The 20,728-nt window shown below is 42.0% G+C and overlaps 2 protein-coding genes and 2 pseudogenes across 2 annotated transcripts; 3 read left to right on the top strand and 1 right to left on the bottom strand.

Moving 5' to 3' along the window:
- Positions 1-979: 979 nt before the first annotated feature.
- On the top strand, positions 980-2,045 carry LOC116140401. The gene is made up of 2 exons (XM_031426040.1): positions 980-1,336; positions 1,644-2,045. Exons 1-2 carry the CDS (start codon positions 980-982, stop codon positions 2,043-2,045), a joined length of 759 nt encoding a protein of 252 aa, XP_031281900.1.
- A 1,669-nt stretch (positions 2,046-3,714) lies between these two features.
- On the top strand, positions 3,715-4,266 carry LOC116140400 (uncharacterized mitochondrial protein AtMg00810-like). Its single transcript, XM_031426039.1, has one exon. The coding sequence runs from the start codon at positions 3,715-3,717 to the stop codon at positions 4,264-4,266; it is 552 nt and encodes a 183-aa protein (XP_031281899.1).
- Positions 4,267-4,393: 127 nt separating this feature from the next.
- LOC116140399 lies at positions 4,394-11,622 on the top strand (annotated as a pseudogene).
- A 238-nt stretch (positions 11,623-11,860) lies between these two features.
- LOC116140398 lies at positions 11,861-19,691 on the bottom strand (annotated as a pseudogene).
- Between the last annotated feature and the right edge of the window lie 1,037 nt (positions 19,692-20,728).

Here is a 20,728-nt window from a genome sequence, read left to right as displayed (position 1 = left end):
CTCTTTTAAGATCTTCATACTTCAAGAACAATATCTTGTTAGGCATCTTCAAGCTATCGGACCAATACTGTAAAACATGATCAAGATTCGGTCCGAAGTAGTGAAATCCTTCGCGAAATTCATCATAAAATTTTTCTATAGGATATGGTTCAGAAATTGTTCCTAATACTTTGTTTATGTTGATGTAGTGATATTTTGCTGGAAATGCATCAAAGTTCCTGTTTGCAGTTTGAAAGGTTTTGGCGCCAATTGAGTTCAGTTGCTGCAGTTGGTTTGACGTGTGTAAGCTGAAGAATTTGGTGCTTTTTTGATGATTTGTTTAGGTGTGATTAAGACCTGTAAATGATGTGTTTTGTGTATGCTTTAGTTGGTTGTTAGAGTTTAAATTCAAAATATGAAAATATCCCTGCTGTAGTTGTTGTAATAGTGGATATTTTAGTTGCATTGTTGTATAAATTATCCGTCTTAATGTAATGTTATAAGCCTTCCATATATTCTTCCAGTTTTTGCTTTCTTTTCTTTGAATTCTCCGGCCATAACACCATCAAATGGTATCAAAGCCAGCTTAAGAAATCTGAAAAGCTCTTCCACATATAATCAACCCTTCACTTTGTCTTCAAGAATTCCACTCTGCCTCCAAGAACTCCCTTGTTTCAGACCATCTACTTGAACTAATGGTTGCTCAATCAGCCTTGATGTCACCTCCAGTTTTCAATGGAGAACACTATCATATATGGATTGTAAAAATGAAGGCTTTCCTCCGGGGTCAGGGTTTGTGGCAGTATGTAGAGGAGAATAGGCAGCCATCACCCTTGGGACCAAACCCCACCTTGAACCAGATCAGAATGCATGAAAAAGAAGCTGCCAAGGCACCGAGAGCCCTATCTCACATCCATGCAGCTGTAACCGACCTTGTGTTCACAAGGATTATGGCATATGAAACTCAAAAGGAGGCGTGGGACAAGTTGAGAAGGAATACATGGGAAGCAACACAACAAGGAATATGCAGGTGTTGAACTTGAGAAGGGAGTTTGAGTTGTTGAGGATGAAAGAATCAGAGAAAGTGAAGGAGTATGTTGACAGGCTGATGAGTGCGATCAACAAAATCAGGTTGTTAGGAGTGGAGTTAACAGATATAAGAGTTGTAGAGAAGGCCATAGTGAGCTTACCCGAAAGGTTTGAGTCCAAAATTTCTTCCCTTGAGGACTCTAAGGACATGTCTCAGATCACCTTGACTGAGCTTGTTCATGCACTCCAAGCTCAAGAGCAAAGAAGACTCTTGAGGCAAGAAGACACAAGTGAGGGTGCAATGATAGCAAATAAAAAGGGCAAGCCTGTAAGAGGACATAACAGGAGCTACTGGGGATAAAAAGGGGAAAGAAAAAAGCAATAGTCAGTGGGAAAAACCAGGTAGGGTGAAGGAGTATCCTGCCTACTCTCACTACAAAAAGAAAGGGAATTCCGAGAGGAAGTGCTGGTTTAGACCAGGGATACAATGCAAAGGTTGCAAGCAGTTTGGGTACATAGATAAGGTCTGCACGAACAAGGGAAGTTAGCTACCACAACAAGCTCAAGTTGGAGAAGATCAATCGCAATGTCAAGAGGCTGAACAACTCTTTGTGGCCTCTTTCTACGCATCACAGATTAGCAATGAAGCTTGGCTGATTGATAGTGGTTGCACCAACCACACGGCTGAAGACCTGCACAAATTCATTAATCTGGATAAGTTATATAGCTCTAGAGTTAAGATAGGAAATGGTGACTCTGTGGAGGTCAAAGGCATAGGAGATGTTGCTATCCAAATACAATCAGGTACTAAAATCATCCCTAATGTCTTGTATGTACCTGAAATTAATCAAAATTTGTTAAGTGTTGGGCAAATGTTAGAGAAGGGTTATTCTCTACATTTTCAAAATCAGGCTTGTGTTATATTAGATGGTGATGGAAATGAATTAATGTGTGTGAAAATGATGGGAAAAAGCTTCTCGATTGAGTGGAAGAAACCTGGTAATTTAGCTTTAACATCTAGACTGGAAGAATCATAACTTTAGCACAAAAGGCTTGGCCATTTTCACTATAATGGCCTCAAAGAGCTTAAGAGCAGAAACATGGTTCTAGACCTGCCTGAGATTGAAGAGAAGAAGAGTCTTTACAGTGCTTGCCAACTTGGTAAGCTCAATAGGCCACCCTTTCCCACGAATCAGGTCTGGAGAGCAACCGAAAAACTCCAGCTGATCCACACTGATGTTTGCGGCCTTATGCAAGCTGAATCCATGAGTGGAAGCAAGAATTTTGTGCTATTTATTGATGACCTCACACAGATGACTTGGGTGTATTTCCTAAAGCAAAAGAATGAGGTTGCTGTAGTATTTAAAAGTTTTAAGCTGCTAGTGGAGAATCAAACAGGGCTGAGTATCAAGACTATAAGAAGTGACAATGGGATAGAATACACATCAAAGGAGTTTGATTCCATTTGCAAAGAAGCAGGGATCAAGCATCAATTCACTGCTCCATATACTCCACAACAAAATGGAGTTAGTGAAAGGAAGAATAGGACACTCATGGAGATGGCTAGGTGTATGATTGTAGAGAAAAAGTTGCCAAGAATGTTTTGGGCTGAAGCTGTCAACATAAGGGTCTATATTCTCAATAGACTCCCAACCAAGGCTGTCAAGAATCAGACTCCATTTGAAGCTTGGAGTGGAGTCTAACCAATAGTAAGCAGTCATAAAGTATTTAGGAGTATTTGCTAGTAATGGTTCCAACAAATAAGAGGAGCAAGTTGGATGAAAAATCAAAAGTGGGAATCTTTATAGGGTATAACAGTCAGTCCAAAGGCTATAGGTTCTACATTCCTAAATCTAAAAGAATTGTAATTACAAGGGATGTAAGGGTTGATAAGAAATCAATCTAGAATTGGGAGGAGAAAAAAATTGATGAAGAATGCAAATTACAGTTGCCAACCGAAAGTCTGATTGATGAGGCTGAAATTGAAGAGGATGAAAAGCTTTCGGTTAGAGGGACCAAAACCTTGGCTGATGTTTATGCAAGAAGTAATATGGTTGTGCTTGAACCAAGGAACTATGATGAAGCTACTAAGTCAGAAGCCTAGAGAAATGCAATGTAGGAAGAGATGTCAATGATAGAGAAGAACAACACCTGGGAACTTGTTGACAGACTTGGAAATAGGAAAGTGATCCAAGTGAAGTGGATTTACAAGAAGAAACTCAATCCTGATGGATCAGTCCACAAACACAAGGCAAGGTTGGTGGTTAAGGGGTTTGCACAGCAGCATGGGGTGGATTTTTCAGAAACTTTTGCTCCGGTGGCCAAACATGACATTATTAGGTTACTTCTTGCTTTAGCAGCTCAATTTGGCTGGAAAATTTTCCAGCTTGATGTTAAATCAGCATTTCTAAATGGCTGGTTGAGTGAGGAAATTTTTGTGGAGCAACCTGAAGGTTATCAAGTCAAGGGTGAAGAAGATAAAGTGTATCTACTGAAGAAGGCCTTATATGGCCTGAAGTAGGCACCTAGAGCCTGGTACAACCAGATAAATGACTATCTAAGAAACCAAGGATATGCTAGAAGTCCTAATGAGCATACACTTTATGTTAAGGAGACTAAATGTGACTTGATTGTAGTCTCTTTGTATGTAGATGATCTGCTGATTACAAGGAGTAATGTTGAACAATTGAACCATTTAAGAAGTCCATGCAAAGTGAATTTGAGATGATTGATTTAGGAGAAATGACATACTTCCTTGGTATGGAAATAAATCAGTCTAATGATGGGATTTTTGTGTGCCAAGAAAGGTATACAAATGAAGTTCTTAGGAAGTTTGGCATAGAGAATTGCAAACCAATGGACACTCCATTGGTTCCCAATTTGAAGTTAAGCAAGGATGATGGTGCAATGAGAGTGGATGAGGGGCTGTTTAGAAGCTTAATTGGATACTTGCTATACTTGACAGCTACACGACCTGATCTCATGTTTGCCTCCAACTATCTTTCCAAGTTCATGAGTAATCCGAGTGAGTTGCATTTCAGGGCAGCCAAGAGAGTGTTAAGGTATGTGAAAGGAAGCATCGGGCTTGGCATTTGGTTCAAAAAGTCTGAAAATCTGAAGTTGCTGGGCTATACTAACAGTGACTGGGGAGGATCTTTTGATGAAATGAAGAGCACCTTAGGTTATGTGTTTTACATAAACTCTGGTGCAATTTGTTGGCTGTCAAAGAAACAGGAGACTGTGGCTCAGCCACAGTAGAAGCAGAGTATATATCTGCTGCAGCAGTTGTGAACCAAGCCATTTGGCTGAGGAAAATTCTGGCAGACTTGAAGCAAAACCAGGGAAGCCCAATCTAATTCTGTGTGACAACCAGTCTGCAGTTGCCATGGCCAAAAATCCAGTACTTCACGGCAGAACCAAGCATATCAAGATAAAATTTCATGTTGTGAGGGAAGCTGAGTATAATGGCAAAGTTAGTTTAATCCATTGCAGGGGTGAAAATCAAATTGTTGATATTATGACCAAAGCATTGTCCAAAGCCAAGTTTGAAGATCTTAGGCTCAAACTTGTTGTTTCCAACAAAACTATCAAGGAGGAGTGTTGATGCAGTGATATTTTGCTGGAACTGCATCAAAGTTCGTGTTTGCAGTTTGAAAGGTTTTGGCACCAATTGAGTTCAGTTGCTGCAGTTGGTCTGACATGTGTGAGCTGCAGAATTTGGTGCTTTGTTGATGATTTGTTTAGGTGTGATTAAGACCTGTAAATGATGTGTTTTGTGTATGCTTTAGTTGGTTGTTGGAGTTTAAATTCAAAATATGAAAATATCCCTGCTGTAGTTGTTGTAACAGTGGATATTTTAGTTGCATTGTTGTATAAATTATCAGTCTTAATGTAATGTTATAAGCCTTCCATATATTCTTCCAGTTTTTCCTTTCTTTTCTTTGAATTCTCCGGCCATAACACCATCAGTTTAAATAGTGCCAAAGTGACAAAAAAATGTCTTTCGAGTTTCGGGGAGAGATCAAGATTTGAAGTATCGAAGAATAAATCATATATTTTACTGTTCTTACGTGTTCATGAGGATTTTTCAGTTGAAGCTCATCCTCAACACCGCCATTTGGATCTTTATTTTTTATTCCCATGATGGAAACACAAAGGGCCTTAAGCCATGTAGTTCCTGTTTTCATAGAGGAAGTCAAGAAAATATCGTCAGAACAAGGTTCAAAATGAGAATGAAAGTTTCGAATACCTTGAATGACTTCGGCACTGTACCAAAAGGCTTGCAGTTGGTAAAGGATATGGGAGTTCCATATCAATTTCTTGGGAAGTTGATCAAGGAATTCTTGCTGCAACTATGAATCTTTTTTGATTTCCATGCCTAACAAGCTCAAGCTACTTCCGCTTAATGTTCTAAATTCATCGACAACATATATAGAGCTTGTCTTACTCTACCATAGAAAGTGTGAGGTGGATAGACCAATCATATCCTAACTTTAAATCGACTGATATAGTTAGATGAAAGAAAAACGTGATATAATTTTATTGGATAGATAGGCGATTTTATCTTAATTTTTCTTTCTGCAAAGTTTAGAGCCCGCAATACACACGGGAAACAGCATAGAAGCATGGTTTTAAAACTCAGGCTAGACCAACCGATCCCAAATGCGGTCCACTAAATGACTAAAACTCGTTTTAGCCATTGCACAGATTGACCTAGGGTTGAACCGATTGAACAATGTTGAATCGCCAGTTAAACCATTGGGTCAGAGAATTAGTGACATCAACATGACATAAAACCCCTAAAGTTAGCATAAAATTTATTAATTATTAGAGTTTTAAAATTTTATTACATCATACTGACATCAGTATAAAGTAACTAGTCCGACCGTTGGTCGGACTGTGGACTGGCCACTTGACGGGATCAAAGACGGGTATAAAAACTTTGCTTATAAGTGCTAGGAAAATTTTTGCACATGAGTTATTTGAAGGCAATTAATTTGGTGGGTGAGAGTCTGAGATAGATGAGACAAAATTGATATATATAAAACTAGCAAACTTTCAAAAAGTTTCAACTAACAAACAAATGGTGATGAAGAAGTGTGGTATAATATAACAATGACCATGTGTTACAATTCATATTTTTGTTACTTTTTAAATTAAATATTAAATGTTTCTAAGATGGGGTGGTTGGGTTTTAATACTATTGTGCTGTCAATCTGGAGAGGATAATTCCCTATTAGGAGAGAAGATATTTAGATTGGCTCAATTTATAAGGAAGATATTCATGTTGACTTAGATTCCAACTAAGGTAGTCAAAGACCATGCAACTTCCGAGTCCTACGTATTTGAATCTTATCTCAACTCTATCATGTAAATGAGTGCTATATAAACCCATCACAACTTGTTTTCAAGGGGGCTGGGCAATTGTTCTAAGCAATTTTTCTGAGGAATTATACTGTTCTTTGTAAGCTCTCAAAAACAATAAGATAACAGTGGACGTAGGCTCAAGTTCTAACTTGCCGAATCACTTTAAAAATCTCTCTGCCATTTACTTTATTGCATTTATTATTCATCCACTACTGGTTATCCGTAATCACGCGCACATCCATTCCGGTTCTAACAGGGTCAATCAAAATTCTCTGGTTGGTGCAGATTTATGTATCAACATTTTGGTGCTAGAAGGAAGACTTGATTCATACCAACTCTCCCTATTTTTCCAGCAAGTCTCAACTTCTTCAGCAAATCCCAGCTTCTTTTTCTAGAATCACGTTATCAAATGTGAAAATCTGAGTAGGATAAAGTTTGAATCTGGCTAAGTGGTAGACATAAGAATTGTATCCCTTCAAGTTAGATTTTTGACAGTCTAAGAATCATCCAAATATGAGGTCTGTAGCTCAAGTTATTGTCAAAATACTGAAGCCTGTTCCAAATCAGAGTTCTCAGATTGCACGGCCAGATTGCTCAGATTACACGCTTAGATCACTCTGATCTTCAACTTCAGATCGTGTGGTCAGATCGCTCAGATCGCATGCTCAAATCTCTTAGATTAGAAAGAGCTCCCAAGCTCCCAAGCTCTCCAAGGTTTCTGATCGAGCAATGCTCTCAGATCCAACTCTCTATGCTTTCTAATCAAGCAACGCTCTCAGATTAAGCTCTCATGCTTTCTGATCGAGCTATGCTCTCAGATCAAGCTCTCCATGCTTTTTGATCAAGCCATGCTCTTAGGTCAAGCTCTCATGCTTTCTGATCGAGCTATGCTCTCATGCTTTCTGATCGAGCTATGCTTTCATATCAAGCTCTTCATGCTTTCTGATTGAGCCATGCTCTCAGATCAAGCTCTCCATGCTTTCTGATCGAGCTATGCTCTCAGATCAAGCTCTCCATGCTTTTTGATCGAGCTATGCTCTCAAATCAAGCTCCCCATGCTTTTTGACTAAGTAATGCTCTCAGATCAAGTTCTCCATGCTTTCTGATCAAGCAATGCTCTCAGATCAAGCTCCCCATGCTTTTTGATCAAGCAATGCTCTCAGATCAAGCTCTCTATGCTTTCTGATCGAGTCATGCTCTCAGATCATGCTATCAGATCAAGCTCTCCATGCTTTCTAATCGAGTAATGCTCTCAGATCAAGCTCTCCATACTTTCTAATCGAGCTATGCTCTGAGATCAAACTCTCTATGCTTTCTAATCGAGTCATGCTCTCAGATCAAGCTCTCCATGCTTTATAATCGAGCAATGCTCTCAGATCAAGCTCCCCATACTTTCTGATCGAGCAATGCTCCAGATCAAGCTCCTCATACTTCTGATCAAGCAATGCTCTCAGATCAAACTCTCCATGCTTTTTGATCGAACAATGCTCTCAAATCAAGCTCTACATGCTTTCTGATCGAGCAATGCTCTTAGATCAAGCTCCCCATGCTTTCTGATCAAGCAATGCTCTCAGATCAAGCTCTCCAAGCTTTCTGATCGAGCAATGCTCTCAGATCAAGCTTTCCATGGTTTCTGATCGAGCAATGCTCACAGAGCAAGCTCTCCATGCTTTCTGATCTAGCAATGATCTCAGATCAAACTCTCCATGCTTTCTGATCAAGTTATGCTCTCAAATCAAGTTTTTCGTACTTTTTATCGAGCCATGCTCTCAAATCAAGCTCTCCATGCTTTTTGATCAAGCCATGCTCTCAAATCAAGCTCTCCATGCTTTCTAATCAAGCAATTCTCTCATACCAAGCTCTCCATGATTTCTGATCGAGCTATACTCTTAGATCAAGCCTTCCATGCTTTCTAATCGAGCAATACTCTCAGATCAAGCGCTCCATGCTTTCTGATCGAGCAATGCTCTCAAATCAAGCGCTTCATGCTTTCTGATTGAGCTATGCTCTCAGATCAAGTTCTCCCTACTTTCTGATCAAGCTATACTCTCAGATCAAGCTCTCCATACTTTTTGATTGAGCTATGCTCTCTGATCAAGCTCTCCGCGTTTTCTAATCGAACTCCTCGCACTCTTAGATCGAGCTCCTTATGCTCTTTGATCAAGCTCCTTATGCTCTCTGATCGAGCTCCCTGTGCTCTTAGATCAAATTCTTTATGCTCTCTGATTAATCATAAGCTCGCTCATTCGCTTGAGATCACGTGTTCAAGATCTCTCAGATCTCTTAGATTGCGGCAAGCATAATTCAAGTTCTTCAGTTCGAGACTACAGCCTATAGTGCGACAACCATCCAAATCAAAGACATGAGTTTTTGAAGCGTGATTACGCACTCCAAAAACTAGGGGGCTATTGTTGTACAGTTAATCCGGAGAGGATAATTTCCTATTAAGAGAGAAGATATTTAGATTGACTTAATTTGGAAGGAAGATTTTTAGATTGACTTAGATTCCAACTAAGGTAGCCGAAGATCATGCAACTTCCTAATCATACATATTTGAATCTTATCTGAACTCTATCATGTAAATGGGTGCTATATAAACTCATCATAACTTGTTTTCAAAGGGGCTGGACAATTGTTCTAAGCAAATTTTCCTAGGAATTATACTATTCTTTGTAAGCTCTCAAAAACAATAATATAACAGTGGATGTAGGCTCAAGTTCTAACTTGCCGAACCACTTTAAAAATCTCTCTACCATTTATTTTATTGCATTTATTATTCATCCACTACCGGTTATCTGTAATCATACGCACATCCATTTCGGTTCCGACAGGGTCAATCGGAATTCTCTGATTGGTGTAGATTTCTATATCAACAAATACTATATGGATATCATTTGACAATCTATTATTTCGAAGAGATTTTAGTCTTAAGCATTGTTGATTGGCTTGAGGATATCATTATGTACTGCCTTATTTGCCATTTGAAGATATTCATTCAAATCTATTTTTGTCTAACTCAAGATACTTGTTCGTACAATTTCAATGCCATTTGAAGACATTCATTCATATCTATTTTATCAATCTCAAGATACTTGTTCGTACAACTTCAGGAGATCGAATTAGTTTCCTAATTGTTTCTTGAGTGGGGGTGAAGCTTTGTTTGTGGAAATTATAGTGTGATTCTTAGCAGCTACTTAATGTATGTATGATCACAATCCAAATTGGATTCAAGTTGGTTTATATAACACCCCTAAAAAATTACACATCAGTCCCTAGAGGTTTGAATCTAGCAAAAACACCCCAAATGCAAATCATTGGTCGACTGATCGACCGCAACAACATACCAAATGCAAATCTCACTCATCCCTTGAGCCATTCCTCAGCAAATCTCGCTAAGATTTGGCTAAAATCGAACCATTTTAAGGCAAATAAACCACCGTCGGCGTTGACAACCCAAGTCAAATAGGGCATGTTTTCGACATCGAAAACACCCCTCATCATCACGAAAACACTCCTTTCATCCTCCTGACCAAAACCCATCTCACCCTCCCCTTGTAGGCCCTACCAATTGCCCGCAATAGCCTGCTATTGTGGCCGCACGACTTTTTCCTTTTTCAGTTGTTTTACTCACTGAAAATCACCTTCGTTGCCACCTTTCAACTCATTGACACTTCCTCTTCAAAACCTCAAATAGCTTTACCACCGTTTGCTCACCAATCATCGTCCATAAATCTAGGGTTTGCTTTTTCCATGGGTGAATAGTTCAAATTGGGAACCCGGCCTGGCTAAGGCCTCGGGTTCCGGTCAGACCAATTAAATCGATTGGCCAGCCAGGTTTTAAAACCTTGCTCAAAATACAATATGTTAAAACTTCTTTTTCCTTCTTTTTTTTTTTTACAACACATCTTTAAATTCTCATTAAAAATAATATTTATTAAGTGGGCTACTATCATAAGCATTATTTGCAGTTCAAACAAAATGTATTTCAAACAATTGTAATTTTTTAAATTCAAAATTAAAAAATTATATAATTAAATAAATATATTTCCTAATTGTTGAAATAGGTATTTCATATGAAAATGTATTTAAGAATACTAGAATCTCAAAAAAAAAAATAAAAAAAAAAAAAAATTAAGAAGTTGGGCCACCCAAGCTCCAACGGTGGCCTGCCAATGGGGTGCAGATGTCTACCAATGGGAAGGGTTTTGGTACAGCGTCTATGTTCTACAAACGATGTTAGCCCTCAAATCACACTTCAATGCTCGTTCTGACGATGTCGTCGTGGCTTCATCAATGAAAACAGGAACTACATGGCTTAAGGCCCTTTGTGTTTACATCATGAGCGACCAAAGCAAAGATGTGTTCATGATGAACTTCCAGTGAGAAATGTTGTTAAGCCTTTAGAATATACATACGCCGAAGATTTCAATTTTTCAGGATTAAAATCTCCCAGAATCATTGGCACTCGTTTGCCTTATAGTGATTTCCCAGATTCTATTAAGAATTCTGTTTGCAAAATTGTTTACATAACTCGAAACCCTATGGACACTTTGGTTTCAGTGTGGCACTTTCTCAACAATATCATTCTAGCAAATCAAGATCTGTATCCATTTGAAAAAGCTTTTGATGAATTTTGTAAAGGTGTTCGTTTCTTTGGACCATTTCTTGATCATGTTTTACAATATTGGTTGGAGAGCTTGAAGATGCTGAACAAGATATTGTTCTTGAAGTATGAAGATCTAAAGAGAGATCCCAAAGGAGAGGTGAAAAGGCTAGCTTCATTTCTTGGACGACCGTTTGATAATGAAGATGAAGTGGATAAGGTGATATGGAAATCGAGCTTGGAGAGACTAAAAAATTTGGAGGTGAATAAAAATGGTGTGCTTTACAATTCGAAGATAAAAATACCAAACAGTTCATTTTTCATAGTGTTTGATTTATATATATGTGTGTGTGTGTGTGTACATACATATGTTGTAATATTATTTATTTATTTTTTAAATAAGTTTTTAATCTATTGAATAATGTATTTTAATAGTTAATATTGCATTTAAAGTATGTTATTAGGAAAAAAAATCTTGTGACTTACCTTTATCGGATTAGGCCTATCACTTCAAGTAAGATTTAGGAATCAGGATCCTGATTGAAGTGGAAAGTAAATAGGATTTTAATTCCTATTTTAGATTGTTGTAGGCTAATGGGATGGAACCCGATTTACCTTCACTTACAGGATACTCAAACTCATAGGTTGGTCAATTCACAACATGGATTTAAGTGTATGCCTAATCGAAATTGGGCTAAAACATTGAACTATAATATGCTTATTTCATTATTATACCTCGTAAGACTCAATACGATTTTTTGCCCATACAATCTACACAACTTAATTTATATCATAATTTTAAAGAGAATTACACTAGTTTTATTGTAACAGTTGAAAAAAAAAAAGTATCTTTAAAATATGATCATTTATATCATTGAAACTTTATGCCTTTAAACCAAGGCCAGACCCATCTAGCTTCTTGTTTACAATTTTGTCTAGATTACGCTTCATCTCTGGCGTTAAATAGTTCTTCCAATCCCCAACAACACCGACCCTAAAATAGGAATTGTTTTGTGCTGTTGATACGAAGGAGCTGGTAAAAATACCATTTTTGTTCACCTCCAAGTTCTTAAGCCTGTTCAAGCTTGATCTCCATAAAACCTTATCCAGCTCCTCTTTATTATGAAATAGCCGTCCAAGAAATGAAGCTAGCCTTTTCACCTCCCTTTTGGGATCTCTTTTCAGATCTTCATACTTTAAGAAAGTATCTTGTTCGGCATCTTCAAGCTCTCGGACCAATATTGTAACGTATGATCCAGAAATGGTCTGAAGTGATGAACATCCTTTTTAAAGAAATCATAAGCTTTTTCTAAAGGATATGGTTCTTGATTTGGCCGAAGCGTTTTGTTAAAGAAATGCCTCGATGACACCAAAGTAGTGTCCTTAGGGTTTCGGACTACGTAAACAATTTTGCAGTCTGAAATTTTAATTTAATCATTCAAAGCATTGTAAGGCAAATGAGTGTAAAGAGTCTAGTAGATTTAAAACCTGGAAGATAATGAAGTTGATTTTGTAAATCAAGATCCGAGAATACATATTCCAAACTCCATATATAAGCATGAGGGTTTTTGAGTTGAAGTTCATCTTCATCATCACCATCAGAATCTTTATTTTGACTTCCCATGATGCAAATTTAGACAAAGGGCTTTAAGCCAAGTAGTTCCTGTTTTCATGGAGGAAGCCAAGATAATATCACCGGAACGAGGTTCAAAGTGAGATTGCAAGGTGTTATGCCTAAAAAAGTAGGCTTGACGCAGAGCCCGGTCAGCGTAAATGGTCAGAGCCTAGGTAGATCCTACAGCAATTCAGACGCTGCCACGTCGCATGCTGGCGTGAGCAGCATGCTCCTGCCAGTGTAATGGGTGCGTGCCAGACTGAGGAAAGGCTAGAGGCCGTCCACGTGCCTAATCCCTCTACTAAACGAGGAAATCACTCGAGTGGGTGAGCAACGGGATGCAAAGAAGGATTTGCACGGTATCTGCCCCCTTTTTACGGATTCTGTAATCATTATTCCTATTCATCCCACTATAAATAGAGAGCTCCTCTCCCGTTTGTGGGATTGGCTCATTTTCACTCTGTAATAGCTAAATTCTCTCTGTAATAGCTTATTCTCTCTTTTGTAATCATTTGCAAGTCAGCTCATTGAACGCGACCTAACCCTTCATATTAATACAACATCAATGGACGTAGGAGTCGCTTGCTTAAGCATCCGAACCACTTTAAAACATTGTTTCTTCACCTATTATTCATTTCACTATCCTCATTCGCGTGTGTCTTTTGGGCTAGCTCAGCCTTTCACACGTGCGTTTAGTTGGTGTCAAAATCATGCACCAACAGTTTGGCGCTAGAAGGAGGGTCTGATTTAGTATTCGTCCTTCATCAGGAGAATCTCTGACTAACTAGTCCTACAATAGCAAATGGCTCACCGATTCGAACCTGAGCTAACCAATCATGGTGTTGAGGAGATCCCCCAGGTACAAGAGGACACTTCTCTCGAGGTGCCCTCAGTTCCACAAAATGTCGTGGGGGATATCCCTTCAAGCTCACAACTTGACCCTGTTGTCATGAGCTACCTGGAGAGGTTCAACAATACTCTCCAAATGGTCAACCAAAGGTTGGACCATTTGAACCGGGGTATGCCACCCGAATCAAATGGGGCGGTGCAGCCGCCAAAAACGCTTGCAAGTCACATGAAAGCACAAAAAAGGGCAATAGCCCATGCCGCGCGTACTGTATCGCATCAAAGGAAAGGTAAGCAAATGGCGTACAGCGGGCCTAAGGGCTCCAAAGGGCTGGCAAACACCGACCATGTCCCAAGTAGAATACCCATGGCATTAAAGCTCGGTGACAGGTCGCATCCTAAGCCATCCCTTGCCACGTTGCATGAGCACTCCCATAAAAGTGCTAGGCGGGACGATTCTCATCACCGCCAGAATAACGATCCCGATCGTCATCGTGCAGGAGGTTCCCACACTCCGCAGGGTGGTTTGTACCACCGCGGAGGTCGTGAAAATTCCTCGCACCATTCATCACCATCATACGGCTCTAACCAGCGTGTGTCAAGAGCGACCGGAACTACCGGCCGAGGAGAAGAGGAATCCGACCTCTGGACTTTCCTCAACCGCAATTGTGAGGGTCGAACTCGCATGGGGGAAAACAAACCCCAGATAGCTTCGCTGTCTCAGATTGAGGAGCTACAACGAGCCCTAGATTAGCTAAAAGCTCAGCAAAATGAGCAAGGGCATGTCACAGCAGTGTCTCCCTTTTCTCCGGCGGTATTATTAGCCCTCTTCCATCAAGATTTAGAATGCTCGATATGCAGGCGTTCAATGGAAATTATGATCCGCAAGATCATTTGTATGAATTCAACGACCTGATGGAGCTTCACCAGGTTTCAAACTTGGTAAAGTGTCGTTGCCTGGCAGTAACTCTAACCTCTCATGCCAAACGGTGGTTCAGGTCGCTCCAAGCGGGATTGATTAGCTCGTGGCCTCAAATGAGCACGACGTTCCTAAGACACTTCCAAGCAAACAGGAAGTTTTCAATACCTTTGAGCTACCTCAGCAACATAAGGCAAGAGAAGGATGAATCCCTCTAGTCTTACATTGATCGATTCTACAAAGAGCTTCATAAGGTAGCTCACACTCCCGAAGAGTCTGTTCGGACTCTCATCATTGCGAGAGTTCACCCACAGACCGATCTGTGGAAAGAATGACAGGCTGAGGATGATGTTTCCCTCACCCGCTTTTACAACCTAGCAGAGAAATACCTCCGTATTGAAAACTCCATGGCAGTGCTCCACTGCCACGACCCCAACACTTCAAGTAGTGCACCTGGTCGGGGGGAAAATATGAGGGTTTATTGCAAATGGGCTAATAATGATCAACAAAAAGGAAAGAAACTGCGGTTTGAGCCCAAGAAGTCTTATGCTCTGGTTCCTCATCGCAATCACGACATGAGTCAATATACTCCTTTAAATGCATCTGTCTCGGCCATTCTTGACAAGTCAGAAGAGGCCAGTCTGCTCGGAGAGTTCGAGCCCATTAAAGGTCCCTCTTCATCCAAAAATAACAAAAAATAGTCGTTATCATCGGGACAATGGGCATCACACTAATGAGTGTTGAGCTCTCAAACAAGCAATCGAAAACCTTATCAAGCAGGGGCATTTCAAAGAGTACGTTGATGACTCTACTCTCACGAGGGAGAAAAATCAAGAGGAACCAGGAAAGAAGCGTCGTGATCGCAAGGGTATCTGTAACGTTAGAGTAATCTTCGGAGGGCCGCACCTCGCGGGAAATTTGTGAGGTGCCTAGGAAAGATATGCTCGTGCAGCCCATCACGACCCCATCAGTGTAATGAATACGACGCGGCGACCACCAAAGGTTCGCAAAGAGGAGGAAATTACCTTCTCCCAAAAGGACGCAGTCCGATTGTATCATCCCCACGATGACGCCCTCGTGATCACGTCCCAAGTAGGGCGCTTCGACGTCCACAGAATGTTACTGGACAACGAAAGTGTTGTGAACATCCTGTTCCAAACAACTTTCGAGAGAATGAATTTAGACGAGGCCGACCTGAAGCCTGCCTCGATCCCCCTATATGATTTTACCGGGGACCACCTGATCCCGAAAGGAACGATCTCGCTTCCAGTCATACTGGGTGACTCTGACGAGGTGACCAAAATAACAGAATTCTTAGTAGTGGATTGCCCATCCGCTTTTAATGGAATTCTGGGGTGACCTCTACTGAGAAACTTCAAGGCGGTCACTTCGATATACCATCTCAAGATGAAGTTTTCCACCCCGACGGGGATAGGGGAAGTAAGCGAATCTCAACACGCATCTCGCGACTGTTATGTAAAGGCAGTGCAGATAACGTGCAAAGGGAAGGGCATCTCGCGCGGCATTCCCCGGCAAGCAATGGCGATCAGCCGGATCGAACCGTAGTCTGGCCTGACCGAGGATAATATGGATCCTCGTATTCAAAAATGCCCTTCCAGTGGGCCAGTTGAGGATCTATCTGAGATGTCGGTCGACCAGAGCGAGCCGAGCAAAGTGTTGAGGATTGAAAGCAATCTCAACCCCCAGCTCGCCACCGAACTGGTCGACTTCCTCAGAGAGAATATCGATGTGTTGGCATTGTCGCATGCAGATATGGTCGGGATCAGCCTGAATGTTATTTGCCATGCCTTAAACATCGACAGTGAAGCCAAGCCAATTTGCTAGAAGAGAAGAGCGATGGATCCGGAGTGATATGTTGCCTTGAAACTTAAGGTAGATAATCTCCTTCGGAATGGATCCATCCGAGAAACGCTCTATCCGAGCTAGGTTGCCAACCCAGTTCTAGTAGAGAAGCCAAAAGACAAATGGCAGACCGGTGTTGACTTCACCGACCTCAACAAAGCATGCCCGAAAGATAGTTTTCCCCTGCCTAGGATTGACTTGCTTGTGGATGCCACCTCCGGGCACGAGCTGCTGAGTTTTATGGAAGCATACTAGGGATACAATCAAATTCTGATGTACGCGCCGGAAGAAGAGCATACCTCCTTTGTGACAGATCAGGGGCTGTATTGCTACAAGGTTATGCCCTTCGGCCTTAAGAACGTTGGCGCAACTTACCAGCAGCTGGTTAACCGAATGTTCTCCGAGCAGATCGGGAAGTAGATGGAGGTCTATATGGACAACATGCTGGTCAAGTCACACGTCGCTTCATATCATATAGCACATCTCGCTAAGATGTTCGATATCATCCAGAAATACAAATGAAGCTAAACCCTCTCAAGTGCTCATTCGGAGTATCCTCGACGAAATTCCTGGGATACATGGTTAACCAGAGGGGAATAGAGATCAACCTCGAGAAAATCCAACCTCTCCTCGATATGGAAAGCCCGACGTCCAAGAAGCAGGTTATGAGTCTCAATGGGCAAATTACGGCACTACGTCACTTCATATCGAGAGTAACAGACCGTTGCTTGCCATTATTCAAGTACTAAGGGCCAACAAGAAGTTTGAGTGGACTCCCGAATGCAAACAGACATTCTAGAGCATTAAAAAACACCTCGAAAAGCCACCTCTTTTATCCAAACCTCTCCCGCAAGAGATCCTCCTCATGTACCTGTCCGTCTCTCAGTTTGCGGTCAGCGCAGCTTTAGTTTGGGAAGAGAACAGGGTCCAATGGCCAATGTATTACGTGAGCAAGCGTCTGTTGGATGCCTAGACACGGTATCCAAAAATGGAGCGATTAGCTTATGCCCTGCTGATCGTTTCCCAAAAGTTACAACCTTACTCCATGCCCATACGATCCATGTAATGACCAATTATCCGCTCAGGCAGGTCCTCTAGAAATCAGAGGCATCGGGTAAATTACTTAAATGGGTCATGGAATTAAGTCAGTTCGATCTGAAGTACAGACCGAAAGCAACCATCAAAGGGCAGGCCGTTGCCGACTTCATATCAGAATTCTCATATCATCTGACGAATGAGTCAGAGCAACTGCCCAGCGAAGCCATTCAAGAAACTGCCCAAAATCTTTTGACCTGGAGCCTTTACGTCAATGGATCATCGAACAGAAAGAAAGCCGGGGCAAATCTTCTCCTCTTGAGTCTCGAAGGGGCTCGTGTCTATGGCATCCTCCTGTTTGGGTTCAAAGCGACCAATAATGAGGCTGAATATGTAGCTCTACTCGCTGGATTGTAGTTGGCCAGAGAAATGGGCTCGACTACGATCAGCATCCACAACGACTCCATGCTGGTTGTCAACCATATTTCGGGGGAGTGCTAGGCCAAGGAAGAAAATATGATCAGCTATCTAAAGAAGGCCAGGGTCGTACTCGAGCCGTTCAGGCACTTCACGATCACACAGATTTCTAGAGATAACAATTCTGTGGCAGATGCCTTAGCAAAGATAGCCTCATCGTTAGACTCGGATGCACCGAAAAACATTCCTGTTCGGTTCATAGAGGCCCCCAATGTTAGCTCAACCGAACAGGCCATGAATACTGCAGAATCAGTTTTCTGGATGACCCCTATCATTCAGTATCTCTGAGATGGGACCTTGCCCAACGACAAGGTCGAGGCAAGGACCCTGGGAACAAGATCTGCTCGTTACACCCTTATCAAAGACCAGCTGTACAGGCGAGGGTTTAGCGCCCCTCTCCTCCGATGTGTAACTAGCGAAGAAGTAGACTACATCATGAGAGAGATACATGAAAGGATCTGCAGTAATCACACAGCCGCACGATCTCTCGCCAACAAAGTTGTTCGTCAAGGGTATTATTGGCCCATGATCCAAGAAGACACCTACAACTTTGTCAAAAAATGTGACAAGTGCTAACAGTTCGTGAACATACCGCAAGCTCCTTCCTACCAACTGATAACCATGACCAGCCCCTAGCCATTCTCCATGTGGGGAATTGATCTCATTGGTCCCATGCCAGTTGGTAAAGGGGGAGTCAAATACGCGGTGATCGCGGTAGACTACTTCACCAAGTGGGTCGAAGCAGAACCATTAACTGTAATCACCACCAAAAAGCTCAAGGACTTCGTCTTCAAGAACATTATGTGCCGCTACGAGATTCCTCATACCCTCATCTTAGATAATGGCAAGCAGTTCGACAACGAGGAGTTCAAACAATTTTGTGACGAGTTGGGTATCCATAAAAGTTTGCCTCTATCGCAAGACCGTAAGTGAATGGTCAAGTTGAAGTTGTCAACAAAACCATCAAGCACACTCTAAAGGCCAAACTTGACGCGGCCAAAGGGAATTAGGCCGACGACCTCCCCGAAGCCCTATGGGCATACAAGACAACTCTGAGAACCTCTACCTCAAAAACCCCTTTTTCGCTAGAATATGGCTACGAAACGATGATCCCTATGGAGGTAGAGACCGGTTCACTTCGGAGGGACCTGTTCAACGAAACTGACAATGAAGTGCTTATGCGCGCAAGTCTAGACCTAGTTGAAGAACATCGCAGCAAGGGTCAGCTAAGAATAGCAGCCTATCAGTAACACGCTAAAAGGTTCTTCGACTCTAAGGTCAGAAGAAGAGACTTCCAGGTCGGCGACCTTGTCTTGAAAGAAGTTCTTTTCGGTACTAGGGAACCAAGTGCGGGAGTTTTAGGACCAAACTGGTAAGGCCCATACCGCATCGCCAAAGTGATAAGACCGAGGACTTACCATCTCAAAAGAAGGAATGGTTCTGTTGAATGGTTCTGTAGTGTCACGAGCTTGGAATGCTGAACATCTGCGACCATATTATCAGTAATTCCAAACTCAATTTTTCTTTGTAAAGATTTTACCTTTCTTAAGTCTTTGTAAATAGCAAATGTACAATTCTATAATTCTGTTCGTTTGTAATTATTATCTTCCCATGTGTATGATTTTGTTCGCACAAACTTGTTCCATTGTAATGGTAAAACAATTAGAGTGCGACCTCATGTGTAACAGTACGAAAATTGTAAATATTCATAACGGATTAAGAAAGCCTTGTCTTTATTCATAAAAGGAATACAAAAAGCAAGCATGGGAAAGGCAATACAAAAGTAAAGGGAATCAGTGGCCTTCATCCCCAATTCCTGGAGGAGCGACCTCGTCATCCCCAGGCTGATTGCCAATCACTTGGCCAGCTACGGGCTCTTCGGGGACATACCCCGAATGCTCCTCCTGGTCAGGTCCTCGGGTGGCCTCCGCTGCCTCCTCATCGTTGAGTTGCGCCATAGATCTAAGGATTTCCTAATACTCCTTTGGGAGGTCGAACATATCCAGTCCAGGATTCCTCGACCGAAAGGCTTAGATGGATTGAATTACCCATTCAACGGCCTTCGACTCAATCTCCGCCCCTTGACGCTGTATCTCTTCAGTCAACGAAGTGACTCTTCCCTGACTAGCTTGCAACTCGGCCTCAAGCGCCTGCATTTGCTTTTCGGTGGCCTCCCACAGCTTGCCCTTCTCCCGCTCTGCCTGCACGGCCCGCTCAGAGGTCGTTTTTAGCTCTTGGTCTTTCTCGCCAGCCTCCCTAGTGAGTCTAGCCACTGTCCTCTGAAGCTCTTTCATCTCCTCTCTATGCTTTTCTAGCTCAACTTTCTGGAAGTCCACCATGCGAAGAGCAGCGTTCCTCTCATTCAGGTACTGGTTCGTCGAAGCAGTGGATAAGTCTTTCTCTGCTTCAGTGGCTTCCAAGTCCCGTTTAAGCCGAGTGTTCTCTTCTTTCAGCACGACCATCCCTTCAGCGGCTCCCAGTTGGACCTTTTGTAGGGATAGTTGCATGGAGAGCAAGGCCTGCGAACAATAGAAATAACAAGTTAGTTTCTTTGCTACCGAAAAGAAGCAAAGTCCTCGCCGAGGATAGCTCGTCCTACCTTGCTTAGGTACTGAATGGATGTGGACATCAAGTCCACATAATCGGAAGCCATGAACTCCTCAAAAGCCTCTGCGAGCCCACACTCTAGCAGGGTAAAAACCACCGGCTACAGATGGTCTGGAAGTTGTCCCATTGAGTCAAGCATAGGAGTGTTCGTGTTCGTGCTCATGCCCGCGCCTGCACCTCCAGCAGGAGTCGTGCCGCCCACCGGTTCCTTGCCTGGTCTCCTCCCAGGGTTTGCGATCTCGCTTTTCCTTGTTCGCAATACCCCCGGGGCAATAAAGATATCAGTCATACCCCTGGTAGGCCCTCTCGAGCGAAGTGCTTGGTAGGCCTACGACCTCTCGGGCTGAACACCCAGGTCTTCCGGTTCGAACTGTGATTCTTTGGCCTA

Source organism: Pistacia vera, unplaced genomic scaffold (assembly GCF_008641045.1).
Source record: "Pistacia vera cultivar Batoury unplaced genomic scaffold, PisVer_v2 Contig372, whole genome shotgun sequence".
NCBI lineage: Eukaryota > Viridiplantae > Streptophyta > Magnoliopsida > Sapindales > Anacardiaceae > Pistacia > Pistacia vera.
This window is presented reverse-complemented; position numbering and strand designations above follow the sequence as displayed.

Bases quoted from the DNA above. Each gene is read 5' to 3' on its own strand.
- LOC116140401 (XM_031426040.1), top strand. From the start codon at position 980: ATGGGAAGCAACACAACAAGGAATATGCAGGTGTTGAACTTGAGAAGG. The intron at 1,337-1,643 runs GTAAGAGGACAT...TACGCATCACAG, and splicing joins CAAATAAAAAGGGCAAGCCT to ATTAGCAATGAAGCTTGGCT.
- LOC116140400 (XM_031426039.1), top strand. From the start codon at position 3,715: ATGCAAAGTGAATTTGAGATGATTGATTTAGGAGAAATGACATACTTC.